This window comes from Mizuhopecten yessoensis, unplaced genomic scaffold, assembly GCF_002113885.1.
Source record: "Mizuhopecten yessoensis strain PY_sf001 unplaced genomic scaffold, ASM211388v2 scaffold10181, whole genome shotgun sequence".
Taxonomy (NCBI): domain Eukaryota; kingdom Metazoa; phylum Mollusca; class Bivalvia; order Pectinida; family Pectinidae; genus Mizuhopecten; species Mizuhopecten yessoensis.
In genome coordinates this window covers 120,658-136,438 of record NW_018408419.1, presented here as the reverse complement: position 1 = coordinate 136,438, position 15,781 = coordinate 120,658, and the positions used below count along the sequence as shown (strand labels likewise).

The window sequence follows — 15,781 nt, the reverse complement described above, 5'->3', positions numbered from 1 at the left end:
GTTTATTGGTATGACGTTTGTGTTCGGTATGAGTTGTTTGTATAGGGAATGTATTAGATTTTGTTTATTGGTATGACGTTTGTGTTCGGTATGAGTTGTTTGTATAGGGAATGTATTAGATTGTGTTTATTGGTATGACGTTTGTGTTCGGTATGAGTTGTTTGTATAGGGAATGTATTAGATTTTGTTTATTGGTATGACGTTTGTGTTCGGTATGAGTTGTTTGTATAGGGAATGTATTAGATTTTGTTTATTGGTATGACGTTTGTGTTCGGTATGAGTTGTTTGTATAGGGAATGTATTAGATTGTGTTTATTGGTATGACGTTTGTGTTCGGTATGAGTTGTTTGTATAGGGAATGTATTAGATTTTGTTTATTGGTATGACGTTTGTGTTCGGTATGAGTTGTTTGTATAGGGAATGTATTAGATTTTGTTTATTGGTATGACGTTTGTGTTCGGTATGAGTTGTTTGTATAGGGAATGTATTAGATTTTGTTTATTGGTATGACGTTTGTGTTCGGTATGAGTTGTTTGTATAGGGAATGTATTATATTTTGTTTATTGGTATGACGTTTGTGTTCTGTATGAGTTGTTTGTATAGGGAATGTATAAGATTGTGTTTATTGGTATGACGTTTGTGTTCTGTATGAGTTGTTTGTATAGGGAATGTATTAGATTTTGTTTATTTATTGTATATGTATTTGGTGTGAGCTGTTGGTATGAGGTATATATTAGGTATGTGTTATTGGTGTAAGGCATGTACTAGGTGTAAACTATTGGTGTGAATATGTGTATTAGGTTTGAACTATTGATATGAGGTACGTATTAGGTTTGTTTTATTTTATAAGGTATGTGTTATTTCTGTAAGAATTTTATTAGATATGAGTTATTGGTATGAGGTTTGCATTAGGTATGTTTGATTTGTATGATATATGTATTTGGTATGTTTTTTTGGTATGATGTATGTATTAGGTATGCTTCATTGGTATGATGTATATATTAGGTATGATTCATTGGTATGATGAATGTATTTTGTATGAGTTATTGGTATGAGGTATGTATTAGGTATGAGTTATTGGTATTAGGTATGAGTTATTGGTTTGAGTTATGTATTAGGTATGAGTTATTGGTATGAGGTATGCATTTTGTATGAGTTATTGGTATGAGGTATGTATTAGGTATGAGTAATTGGTATGAGGTATGTATTAGGTATGAGTTCTTGGTATGAGGTCTGTATTAGGTATGAGTTATTGGTATTAGGTATGAGTTATTGGTTTGAGTTATGTCTTAGGTATGAGTTATTGGTATGAGGTCTGCATTTTGTATGAGTTATTGGTATTAGGTATGAGTTATTGGTTTGAGTTATGTCTTAGGTATGAGTTATTGGTATGAGGTATGTATTTTGTATGAGTTATTGGTATGAGGATTGTATTAGGTATGAGTAATTGGTATGAGGTATGTATTAGGTACGAGTTATTGGTATGATGTATGTATTTTGTATGAGTTATTGGTATGAGGTATGTATTAGGTATGAGTTATTGGTATGATGTATGTATTAGGTACGAGTTATTGGTATGAGGTATGTATTAGGTATGAGTTATTGGTATGATGTATGTATTAGGTACGAGTTATTGGTATGAGGTATGTTTAATTCATTAGTAATTGGTATGAGGTATGTATTAGGTTTGTGTTATTTGTATGAGGTATGTATTAGGTATGAATTATTGGTATGAGGTATGTATTTTGTATGTTTTATTCATATCAGGTATGAGTTATGGGTATGAGATATGAGTTATGGGTATGAGATACGTATTAAATGTTTTATTTTGATAAGTTATGTATTATGTATTATTTTGGTTTGAAGTATGTTTTGTGTATGCGTATTGGTATAAAGTTTTTATTATTGATATCAGTTATTAGTTGCTAGTATTTGTTCCTTCTGTTGTATTTTTATATAGTTTTTTTGTTTTGATCATGTCCTCGTATATTTGATATGTAGTATTGGTTTTAATTTAATTTGAACTGTCCAGATTATCATATTGATGGCAAGCACTATAGCCTGTGTTAAAAACATATTTTAGAAGTATTCAGACAGACAATTTGATATATTACTCTGATTTACAGGACAAATCCTATTTTAAATAAGGAAGTACCTACTGTGACAGAGTTCGACAGGATCAGTGATACTGACAGGTTCGTATTTTATTTATTATATATCATATTGTTTTTGTGTTTCTGGAATACAATGTATACATACGTTGCATTTGTTAAATATAATGCTTTCATTTACGATTTCCACAATAACGATAACCCTTATATATATATATATGTATCTAACTATAACATCTGTATGACTAACCATAACTTTTGTATGTCTAACCATGACATCCTTATGATAACTACATAATCTGTATGTCAAACCATAGCATCTGTATGACTATCTATATAAATGTATGACTAACTATAACATATGTATGACTATCTAAAACATATGTATGTCTAACTATAGCATCTGTATGAATATCTATAACATCTGTATGACTAAATATAGCATCTGTATGACTATCTATAACATCTGTATGTCTAACCATAGCATCTGTATGACTAAATGTAACATATGTATGACTAACTATAACATATGTGTGTCTAACCATAGCATATGTATGACATACTATAGCATATATATGTCTAACCATAGCATTTGTATGACTATCTATAACTCATGTATGTCTAACCATAGCATATGTATGACTAACTATAGCATATGTATGTCTAACCATAGCATATGTATGACTATCTTTAACATCTGTATGTCTAACCATAAGATCTGTATGTCTAACTATAACATCTGTATGTCTAACTATAGCATCTGTATAACTATCTATAACATCTGTATGTCTAACCATAACATCTGTATGTCTAACCATAGCATATGTATAACTATCTATAACATCTGTATGTCTAACCATAGCATCTGTATGTCTAACTATAACATATGTATGTCTAACTATAACATATGTATGACCAACTGTAACATCTGTATGTCTAACTGTAATATTTGTATGTGTAACCATAGCATCTGTGTGGGCGTTTTTGAGAATTCTTATTTTTTTCTTTTACAATTTTCTTATTTTTATTATGCTGTTAAATGTTTAATATAACTCGCAGCCAAAACTCGCTCGACTCGAATGAAGTCGGTACGGAAGGCCTGGTTCCTGATTACCAGAGGACAGAGGAGAAGGAGGCGGTGATGGACATGTTCACGGAGGACTTCTACCAGCCCGACAGAGACATAGATCCTCTTCAGATGGTGCTATCAATGCACGAGATGGAAAGCAAAGAACGAACTGGTCTTATGGAAGAGATGGAAGAGGAAGAGGATGATAGAAACTCTCAATTCGATTTCGAAAACCCAGGCTTCCAACTGGAAACTACTGAGGTTTAGTGATGAATAGTAACTTCTAGTGTGAAACTGCATAATCAGATATCTTATACCGTGTGAAATAATCATTTTGTGATCGAGCAAACTGTTGTTTTAGATACTCATCTTTGGATTAAATGAAATCAATACATATTTGTGTTTAGGCTGGCGATACGCATGCACTTTAAAGTTTATTAGTGACTATCGACATACATTGATCAATACAAATATATCTCACACGCACGGGGAATACAAACTTCGCATTTGACATTTGCTGGCCGTGAAATTTTAAGAGTTCTCTCCCCTCTAATAACATTGGTTTTATCACTTACTGTTGTCATTTCTTGTGTTCTTTTGTTCCTTTAAGTGTGTCAAAAACGAATTCAGTAAGTTCAAATTTCCAATCTTGTGTATTTCTATGCGTGTCGTAAATGCTTGGATATTATTCAAATTTCCTTTCATTAAAGTTATTTGCTTGTATTTTCGTATATAATTCTTATCGTATAAAGATAGTCAGTGTGTACATCAACTATCATAAGAGCTAATGTTTAGGTAAGCGTTGTAGACAAATGCCTGTCATCACTCTACCAATTCATGTCTTAACATGTAACATGCTTCGTTAAGTATGGTCCTTTGCCTGACACATTGCCACTTCATGTGTGTAATAGGTAACATAATGTACTTCGTTAAGTGTGTTTTTTTGCCTGACACTTTATGACTGTACATGGTAACATACCCTGTCATACAATTTATATAGTGATACATGTCCGCTAACTAATGATGTCATCAGTTTATATGAAGCCTTCAATGCCGTTCTAAGTCTGTCAATATATGAAGCCTTATCAAGATAACATACAGCCTGTGCGTTGTTCTGTGCCAGTTTCGCAAGAAATTTTGGATGCAGCATGTAGTTGAGCCCGAATCAGTTTGCATCAAATGAAGCCTAAATAGGTATTCAGTAGTATCTAAAAAAAAATATTCAAATGGGACATATTTTTTCTTACAAATGATTCTTGTTTCTTCATGTTTGTCTTATCAATGAATGTTGTGTGGTTGGAAGTTTGATTGATTGAAATGATATAAATAAAAAGATGCATATATATTGATATCCAACCTGGTAATATTGTTGTTATTGTTATGATAATATTACGTTTAGAAAGCCATGCTTGTCTTCTCATAAATAATTGCATGCATCAAGAAACTGTGCATCAGAACATTTAATTTTAATAATGCATGTCCTGTGTGTTTAAAATATTTCATTGCGTTTCGTTTCTTCCTAACGTTTTGCTTTTTCCATATTTCATTTTTTCATTATCTCTCATGTCTTAAGTAGTTTGTTGTCTATCGTGTCTTCACTAGATATTGTCGTGTTTCCTTACTACATAAACTCACTAGATATTATCGTGTTTCCTACCTACATAAACAATCGTTTCTTCATCAATCTATATCTGCCCATAGTATATTTTTCTTTTGTTTCTTTATCAATAGATCTTTTGTATTCAAAATTGAAAACTCAAATAATGAAGCCTATGACACTGTATTTTATAATATTAAAAATAATAACAATTGTGATATAGAGAAAAACTTTTTTTATTAAAAAGGACGGATACGACCAATATCAACACTGCAAAACCACTTTTAGGAGAAAAACGACACGAGAAAACGATTACCATTCATATGTCTGCTATAAAAATGTTTAAGACACTGGCGTCATATATGAAAGCATGTTATTGTTTTCTTTTATTGACAAATTTAAATCATGTCATCCTTTTTGGTGCTTACATTTCTAGCTATTTTGCACAATTTGATGATTCATATAATGTCATTTTGACATCAGAATGTAGTTGAATAACTTTCGTTTTACCTTTAGAACATATCAATGTTGAATCAGCTTCTTGAAAATTTGCTGAACTGAACATCGAGTCATATCAATATACATGCCAAAAAGAACGGGAAACTTTTAAAATTGTTCATTGAAAATGGTTATCGTTATAGATGGTTAATTGAAATAGCACAAAATGATTATCGTTATAAATAGTTAACTGAAACAGCACAAAATGGTAACAGTGGTAGACAGTTAATTGAAATAGCACAAAATGGTAACAGTGGTAGACAGTTAATTAAAATAGCACAAAACAGCCATAGTGAAAGATAGTTAAGTGAAATAGCACAAAACAGTCATAGTGAAAGATAGTTAATTAAAATAGCACAAAATGGTAACAGTGGTAGACAGTTAATTAAAATAGCACAAAACAGTCATAGTGAAAGATAGTTAATTGAAATAGCACAAAATGGTTATCGTGAAAAATAAAAATGACATTATAGTTTGCGTTCTATCGAAAGAAACTCTCCCATTAGTATCGCACGTCATGTAATAGCTAAACAATATACAGAATAAAAAGTAAACACAAAATAAAAGCATACGCTGATCGCAGTTCCGCACCTTATATACTATTGTATTGGTAGAACGCAGTTATGTTCATCCATCTCCGCACTTGATCTCTTACGCCACTGACTCTGCAAACAACGTCTTTGTCGAGAACAAGCAATTGTCATTGATTCATAGTCTTACATCTAGAAATAGAAAATTGTGCCCTGTTTTTACAAAATTAATGAAGCAAAAATGTTATCATTATTTAATATATTACTTTTTTAATGTTGCATTTGAATCATTCAATAGTTTTATCCAATTTTAACCTAGTATCTAGTCTTTGTAGCATTTGATGAATCAAAACTTTTATTGCAAGATTCTGTCATTCATTAATTGCGTAAGAGGCATTTTGAGATCAGGCCAGTGCATCATAGATTTCATATGAACATCTCTTCAACAGTAACAAATATTTCTTAAAAAATACATGTTTTTTTTCATTTTAATATAACTATCTTTTTCATATGTCATTAATGTCACGTTGATTAAGTGTCCACATCAGAAATATCTTAGACAACATTTCTTGATGCGTATAATCGTAATTCCTCCGTCAATGCTATCAACATGTATGTTAGAGTTAGTGCCAGCGACGACAGCAAATTAATACTTCATTACCGATAGTGCTTGTATACTTCATTAACGATCATACATGCATAATCTATCAACGAAATTACATTTACACATGAATCAAGAATAGTACATGTATATTTCCCTCAATATCACAGTACATCATCAACATATCTACTTCATCAATGATATTAAAAGTAAACTTCCATTCACGATAGTAAATATATACCTCCATCAATTATAGAACATATATACCTCCATCAACGATAGAACATATATACCTCCATCAACGATAGTACATATATACCTCCATCAATGATAGTACATATATACCTCCATCAACGATAGAGTATATATATACTTCCATCAATGATAGACCATATATACCTCCATCAACGATAGCACATATATACCTCCATCAATGATAGTACATATATACCTCCATCAATGATAGTACATATATACTTCCATCAACGATAGTACATATATACCTCCATCAACGATAGTACATATATACTTCCATCACTGATAGACCATATATACCTCCATCAACGATAGAACATATATACCTCCATCAACGATAGTACATATATACTTCCATCAATGATAGACCATATATACTTCCATCAATGATAGACCATATATACCTCCATCAATGATAGTACACATATACCTCCATCAACGATAGTACATATAACTCTGTCAATGATAGTACATATAAATTTCCATCAATGATAGTACACATATACCTCCATCAATGATAGTACAGATGTACTTCCATCAATGATAGTACATATATACCTACATCAATTTTAGTACATATATACCTCCATCAATGATAGTACATATATACTTCCATCAATTATAGCACATATATACCTCCATCAATGATAGTACATATATACCTCCATCAATGATAGTACATATAAACCTCCATCAATGATAGACCAAATATACCTCCATCAATGATAGTACATATATACTTCCATCAATGATAGTACACATATACCTCCATTAATGATAGTACATATATACCTCCATCAATGATAGTACATATATACCTCCATCAATGATAGACCATATATACCTCCATCAATGATAGTACATATATACCTCCATCAATGGAGGTATATGTGTACTATCATTGATGGAGGCGTATATGTACTATCATTAATGGAGGAATATGTGTACTATCATTGATGGAATTATATGTATACCATCATTGATGGAGGTGTATATTTACTATCATTGATGGAGGTTTATATGTACTATCATTGTTGGAGGTGTATATGTACTATCATTAATGGAGGAATATGTGTACTATCATTGATGGAGGTGTATATTTACTATCATTGATGGAGGCGTATATGTACTATCATTAATGGAGGTATATGTTTACTATCATTGATGGAGGTTTATATGTATTATCATTGATGGAGGTATGTATGTACTATCATTGATAGACCATATATACCTCCATCAACGATAGAGTATATATATACTTCAATCAATGATAGTTCATACATACATCCATCAACGATAGAGTATATATATACCTCCATGAATGGTAGAACATAATTATATACTTCAATCAACGATAGGACAGAGAGAGGTTCCCAAACGAGTGATGGATGGATATCATGTTCTTCTAACTCGAGTTAGTTTAAACTGTATAAAGACACGAGGTTAAACGAGCGTTAAATAAACGGGATAAATAATTATCACGAATTTTGGGACCTGTTTCTCCCGTCACATTCGTATTTTATCTGAAAACTCACATTTTTTCCCTTGGGAAATACATCATGTTTGTTTCGGATTGGGGAATCAATTGTCATAGAACATGACGTCACAATGGAAAAAGACGTCGAAAAGCATTGTAACGTCATCATAAATCACAGATTGACCAATTAAGTCAGATCCAGGGTATTACCCACTAATGTTAACCAACTCCTAGCAGGTTTATCCAATAAGTCATGAGTGAGGAAACCTATACTGCCATCAATACCAGGAACTATAGTACATATATACTGCTATCAATGCCTGGAACTATATTAAAGATATACTGCCATCAATACCAGGAACTATAGTACAGATATACTGCCATCAATACCAAGAACTATAGTACAGATATACTGCCATCAATACCAGGAACTATAGTACAGATATACTGCCATCAATACCAGGAAATATAGAACAGATATACTGCCATCAATACCAGGAACTATTGTACAGATATACTGCCATCAATACCAGGAACTTTAGTACAGATATACTGCCATCAATACCAGGAACTATTGTACAGATATACTGCCATTAATACCAGGAACTATTGTACATGTATACTAACAAAGCTTTATGTTTACGTTCCTCAAGTGTATCGCAAAAAACTCATGTATTAGATAAAACGTATCACAGATAAACAAGAACTATTCTTGTAAAAAGAAAACAATTTGATTCGATTTGAAAAAACAAAAATTAGAATACATATATATCTCTAAAAACTACATATTTTACGGTAAATTTTATGTGTAATTTTACAAGGCAACTCTCGGCCAAAGCGTCATATACCTTGAAAACAGAAGTATGTACAGAAACGAATTTTAACTAGTTTGAGTTTCAAAACCTTTATAAAGCATTCAAAATGCCAGTTTATTCATAAATATCCTTGTGAACACTATCTACATAGGCGTAGCGCGTACTGAATTTCGTTCCTGAATTTAAACTGTTCAAATCCTTAAAAGGTATGCGTCTACCATAAGTAAACGTTAGAATTGCATTAGAAACATTTCAAGGCAGTTTTTGCATAGTTTGGATGAGTGTTTAACTTATTTCAAAAGAACGAAAGATGATATGTAATGTTTACTTAAGGGAATCAGTACTGTTAANATATTGTAAACAGTCAAGGTGATTCTGCACAGGATAGGTTTGAGAAAGAATGGAGAAAATGGATAAAAATATTAGACTATGCGGAAGTGTAATTTAAATAATACCAAGGTAAAAACAGCTTTTAATATTTTTTCATGTTCTCCGTCTCTCCTCGATTCCTAGATAATTCTTCTTAATTAACTTATTTAAATCTTTTTTTTATTTTACTGGCCCAGATCTCTCTCTCTCTCTCTCTCTCTCTCTCTCTCTCTCTCTCTCTCTCTCCTAATTCTTTTAATATTTTCGGCCTAACGATGTTTCACATTACTGTACTTGCAAGAGCAGCAGTATTGTTAAAACCAAAATATATCAGTCTTTCTTTGTCTGACTCCGATGTGATGTCACACAATGTCCACCACATTACTCTCCTACACAGACAACCTGTCGAGTGACGAGGATGGTGGCCACGATGATGGCGAGGATGTTCATCATTCCGAAACAGGTGGGATGACCACTTCCATTTGAATTTAACTTGGTTTCGTCTTTGTTGCAATCAGATGTTTTACAACAGTACACGCTGGTACTCGTGGTACAGGTGCTATTAGCGCAACTCAAATCATAGCTTGTGCTCGTACTGTTTACCATTTTGTCAAGCTGTAGATGAACAAAAAGTAACTTAACAAACCAGTAATGATCTGAATATAAAACAACACAGTAATTGTCAAAAACAAAAACAAAAAAGAAGTGATCAGAAAATAAAAACAAAAAAGTAATGATATGAAGAAAACACAAATTAGTATTCATCTGAATATAAAATAAAACAGTAATGATCTGAATACAAAACAAGAACAGAAATGGTATGGAAAAAGAAAAAAAACATTTAGTACAATTGAAAGAAATAATCGGAAGTTCTGATATTGAGATAAACAAGTATATAGTTCAGTTTCAGCCTGAAGCTAAGCCAAAACCATCTTAAACTTGAACAAACTTTAAATCCCGATTATTGTCTTGCACATCACCATACGGAATGGCGATAAGTGCAATTTGTTGTAAGTACTAGTTAAACAGTTGTTTAATACATGTAAATAATACTTGGTGTAAAACAATAAGGATTTCTTATAGCTATTAAGATACTCCATGAATGGGACACTTCTGATAAGACTTTTTACAACCATTCGGCACCTATCTTCATTACATATAGTTTAATTTGTTTCTTTCTGTTTTCAGTTATTTAAGGTAATATGATCTCTCTTATAAAATGCACAGATCTATCTCATTCAAATTAAAAAAAATATTCCATACGAGTCTTTAGCTATCTCTTTCATTCGTAATTAAAGGTTATGTCTCACCAATATATGCTATGATTTGTTTTGTTTCGATATATTGTTAATTGTTCATTGTTTTACTTCAACACGTTTTCTTAATGTAAAAGTTCTTAAATATTGATAGCTTCGTAAGTCGCATACTGGGTATTAAACAAACTTTCATATAACTTAACAAACTAGATCAATATTTCTGTGGTTTCTAAATCTCGGTATGTCAACTTACCTTGCAATACATTGTGGTGTTGCATTTGCCGCTAATGTTGTTGAGACAAGATGCACCATCGCAGCTTCCCGTGTAGCAGGTCTGCAAAAACATCAAATAACAAGTTTATAATACATAAAATAACAGGTCTACAACACGTCATATAACAGGTCTACAAACACATCATATAACAGGTCTACAAACACATCATATAACACGTCTACACCACGTCATATAACAGGTCTACAAACACATCATATAACAGGTCTACAAACACATAATATAACAGGTCTACAAACACAGCATATAACAAGTCTACAATACATCATATAACAGGTCTACAAACACATCATATAACAGGTCTACAATACATCATATAACAGGTTTACAACACGTCATTTAACAGGTCTACAAACACGTCATATAACAGGTCTACAACACGTCATATAACAGGTTTACAACACGTCATATCACAGGTCTACAAACACATGATATAACAGGTGTACAGCATTACAGTTACTACTGTTAGTATATATGAACTTATTAAATTGACATCGCGACTGCTGGTATTTTTAATACATATAGCGTTACACTAAATACTCATATTATGTTGTATTCATAACGCCACATTAACTATTTTAATAATTCTCATAGTATCTAATACTTAAAGCGTTACAGCTTTTATCAGAGTGTAATGCTTATAACGCCATTTTAGCTATTAGTAGCATGTAATACTCATAACGCCATTTTAGCTATTAGCAGCATGTAATACTCATAACGCCATTTTAGCCATTAGAAGTATGTAATACTCATAACGCCATTTTAGCCATTAGAAGTATGTAATACATAAAACGTCACAGTAACGACTCGTAGTATGTAATACTTATAACGCCATATAGATTGTACTGTTATAATATGATAATTAAAACGTCACTAGCAGCTACTAGTAATATGTAATAAGTACAGACCCACAGTGATACTTACAGTGTACGAAGCCATGGTGGTGGCTGCTGCTGTCGTGGTAGCTATAATAACGAACAAGTGAAAAATGCATATTACATCATTCAGTTATATTTGTTTTACATTTGCTTTCTTTTCCAGCGATCTGGTATATGTGTCTGACAGATTGATTTATTAGAAAAGTGTTCGAGCGATGCAAATCCTTCAGTAACTGCCATAGATAACTCTCGTCAGTCGTTATTGATACATAAAAGCCCGGGGAGGTGGGCTGGTGACAACACATTGATATACATGTCTACAGGTAAAGCGTGGAAGGTATTTATTTAACAATTTCTGATTTGTATTCTATGAATAAACATATATCATAATGATACGAGACAGAGAGGAATCATAATTACATAAAATTCTGAGACATTATTTTGACCTGAAAAGAAGTATTCTTTCCCATCAAATATTTAAAGATAATTTGTGCGGTTTTATTTACCTGTTTCTGTTAATAATAAGACTTTATTTGTTTTCAATACTTTACCTGTATTACAATCAAACAAAGTAGTATCGCAACAAAAAATGTGTACCGTCTGTAATCTTCAGTTCAATTCCAAGAACAGCATAATCATATATACAATTCTAATGTAACATACAGAAAATTAATAAAAAATATTAATGCTGAAAGTGATTCTATTTAAATAGCAATGAAAATTAAAGTATCGACCCGTCAAATGATTGAATTAACATAACTACCGACCAATCCTTTTTACAACACGTGATTTGCCAATACCACAATACATATATCTGAAGGTTCTAAACAACAAAGTTTGCGAAACCTATTGATAATAAACGTGGAGCAATGACATTTCAAGTGACTGCACACCTAATACAGGAAAACAAAACAACAATTTATATATGTATTGCTCAAGATTTCAACATACAAATTATTTGAGTAATCGTTATCAACAGACTTCTCTAGAAATAACAAATAGTATCATACAGGTTTATCAAAAAAAAAAAAAAATCTTATCATTGTTAAAACAAATTGAACAGACTAGACATGAATATTGTCAAAGATAAATTTTTTGATATTAAGATCATATCGATATATATGTATCTCGCTAAGTTTTTGTTACGTTTCACAGTTTCACATATTTTTCTCATAATTTTATTCGGGAAGTTAAAGATGCAGTTTTAGCAACAAAGTAAGATTTTCCTGACAGAGACAAGTATCAGTATGTTTATCAGTTGTTAACTAAGCGTGGTGTTACACACTTCTATGGAAACGAGATTAATGTTGACCACGTTACCTCTATAGTAACATCGTCTAGTTCGGGTGTGATTGTTCACGATTCAAATTAATTTCATATAACATGTACCCGATGGTATTATCATTATTATTATTATTATTATTATATATATACTGCACATTGCAAACACCATGAACCCAATTATAAAAAACATGAAGCATCATACATGCATGCGATCTTGTGGACATCATAATGGCATGCACGTTATCTTATGATGACGACAGTTATCATCACAATTTGTACAACGAATGAAAGACCTAAGAAGGCCTTGTCATGAAAACATATGGATTTCGATTTTTTTAACGAAATTACAAACGCAATAAAACAAAAGAGTTCATTCAGCATGAACTCGTCATTCTATTAACTACCTTATTGCTGATTCTATAATCATCTTCTCATACCTGTGAGAAACTTTACACTGCCAATTTTGTGATCAACCGTTATTTGTCGACATTAACGTGGAATCAAATTTTCTGTAAGCTGTACGAAATAAATTCATCCAATTACTGCTGCTGGATGCCTTATATGGACATAGTAGTCAGAGTTGTTTTGGAGATGAGCAGTATATACGCTCCCACTGGATTATTTACCTGGTCAGTTTGAGGAGAGAACACTGACTACTTTGACAGAGAGACATCATTCATTGTGAATTTTTCAAAGTGCTATCTTACTCTAGGTGAATCATCACATTGATAAAGTTCAAGGAATCAAATACAGATTTGTGCTAAATCTATTATATGTTTACATGTGCACAATCCGGGTCGATAATGTATACACACACACACACATGCAGGGTAAAAACGTTCAATATAGCAGAGTACTTTAAATAATAATAATGAGAAAAATATACAAACCTAGCGAAATTATAAATTACGAAGGTAATAGTGGAAAAGAGCAAATTCATTAATTGTCGGTAAGGATACACACAAAGATAGATTTACAAGTAAATATTCAAATAGTAATTTTAATAATGTAGTCCTTCAACTGTGCATGATGATAACAATCATACCTTACGATGTTGGTGTATTTCAGTGTAATATGCTGTCGCGTATGGTGCATGTCATTTTGTCGTACTGCACGATTAAAGAGTATTTCATTGTAATGTACTGTATTGTTATCACGTATGCCATTGTACAATATGCATCCTATTGTATTTGACTATTATTATATGCATGAATCATTGTAAATTTGTAAAATATACTGTATAATTTGTATGGCATTGTATGTTTACTCTCCGATGTGTCTTACACAAGGAATAAAACAATCTGAATCTGAACAATTTAAGCATTCACTTAAAACATGTGTCAACAGGAAATATTTCATGCAAGTTCCAGCGTCCACTCATAGACTGAAGAGAGGAAGAGAAAAGTGAAGGTTTCGGTACAACAGAAAAAATTAATACAAACCCACAATAATGTGTAAGGGTAGGTAAGACAGGTAAAGGATAGAACGGATAACATACTATAGTAGGCTGGGATTGGCCTCTCACTTACTGGAGTCCGTGGTGCTGCCGGCTGACACAGAGGATTGGGTCGAGCCTGAATCTGTTGTACTTGATGCGCTTGCTTCATGTTTACAGGGGGGAAAAGACGTGTATTGTAAGGCATTTAGAAAAAAATTGCAAAGGAAAGTATGGGAGAACGCAATAAACGGGTGCAACTGAGACATCAGCTGGTTACATACATGTATGTAAGGTATTTACATGTATTTCCTTCAATTGTTTTAAAATGCATACTGCATTTCTGCTAAGCAATGCTCTTCATTACCCCGCTCTTATGTGTCAATGGTTGACAAACGTCGACGGAAAATGTTACCATAGTGAACGATGGCGCAGTGTTTTGAGCCGATTCCTGTTTCCTTTGATCGGTTTGACCGATGGATAACAATGGCTGAGTTCCACAGTCAAAACGAGTTCTAGTTACGTGAGGCTACCTGACGTGTAACCATAGTTTTTCTAACTCTGTCAATATATATACATAAACATATAAAGAGGTATCGTACGCTACAATGTACGGGATTTAATCGTTAAGTTATATGACAAAGGAAAATCATTTGTTTACAAACACTGGGCTGATAGTAACATAATAACAATCGATGATATTATTAATAGACACGGGAAAATAGACGAACAAAACATATTGAATAAATTACAAGATACTAGAAATTGGATAAGTGAAATAAACACTTTAAAAAATGCAATACCAAAAACGTGGTTAGATTTATTAAAAACAAATGAATCAAGATGCACACAAGTAAAATGTAGCAAAGGGTTTCTAACATATGATGGAAAACAGTATAAACAGATAGAAACTATTAATAATACATTTTTGTACAATGCGTTTATAGCAAAAAAGTGTATAAAAACGCACTCCATTGAAAAGTGGAAGAGAGTGCTGAACATAGCAGGATCACAACTTTTTAATGATTTGACTCAATTTATATTTTATAATCTGAAAGATAACCGTCATAAAATGTATAGATGGAAACTCTTTCAAAACATATTACCAAATAAAGTACTGCTAAATCAGTGGAAAATCGAGGATAATAATTTATGTAACATTTGTAATGTCACAGAGGATTATAGACATTACTTTATTGAATGTGACTATTTGAGTATATATTGGGCAAGAATAACAAAACTATTTAAAGGTGTTGGATATACAGTAAATATGCAAAATCTAAAATACATTGTAGTTGGTTACAAAATTAATTG

General features: G+C 32.1%; 1 protein-coding gene and 2 long non-coding RNA genes across 7 annotated transcripts in view; 1 reads left to right on the top strand and 2 right to left on the bottom strand.

Moving 5' to 3' along the window:
• The first annotated feature begins 2,126 nt into the window (after nt 1–2,126).
• Nucleotides 2,127–5,483, top strand: LOC110459666. Its single transcript, XR_002463918.1, has 2 exons — nt 2,127–2,195; nt 3,171–5,483. It is a non-coding gene; the product is annotated as an uncharacterized LOC110459666 (long non-coding RNA).
• A 225-nt stretch (nt 5,484–5,708) lies between these two features.
• Nucleotides 5,709–9,303, bottom strand: LOC110459665. Its single transcript, XR_002463917.1, has 2 exons — nt 7,893–9,303; nt 5,709–7,531 (listed from the first exon to the last, which is right to left on the bottom strand). It is a non-coding gene; the product is annotated as an uncharacterized LOC110459665 (long non-coding RNA).
• Nucleotides 9,304–9,323: 20 nt separating this feature from the next.
• Nucleotides 9,324–15,781, bottom strand: part of LOC110459664 (cell wall integrity and stress response component 2-like) — a 99,842-nt gene continuing 93,384 nt past the window's right edge. For 2 of the 5 annotated variants that reach the window (XM_021512024.1, XM_021512023.1), the window contains exons 6-9: nt 14,562–14,633; nt 11,795–11,835; nt 10,832–10,912; nt 9,325–9,937 (exon numbers count right to left, since the gene is read on the bottom strand). In XM_021512024.1, coding sequence (XP_021367699.1) covers nt 9,704–9,937; nt 10,832–10,912; nt 11,795–11,835; nt 14,562–14,633 — 428 coding nt within the window. In that variant the 3' untranslated portion in view covers nt 9,325–9,703. Of the gene's footprint in view, nt 9,938–10,831; nt 10,913–11,794; nt 11,836–14,561; nt 14,634–15,781 lie in introns of all 5 variants that reach the window. The other 3 variants (XM_021512022.1, XM_021512026.1, XM_021512025.1) reach the window with 3 other exon arrangements.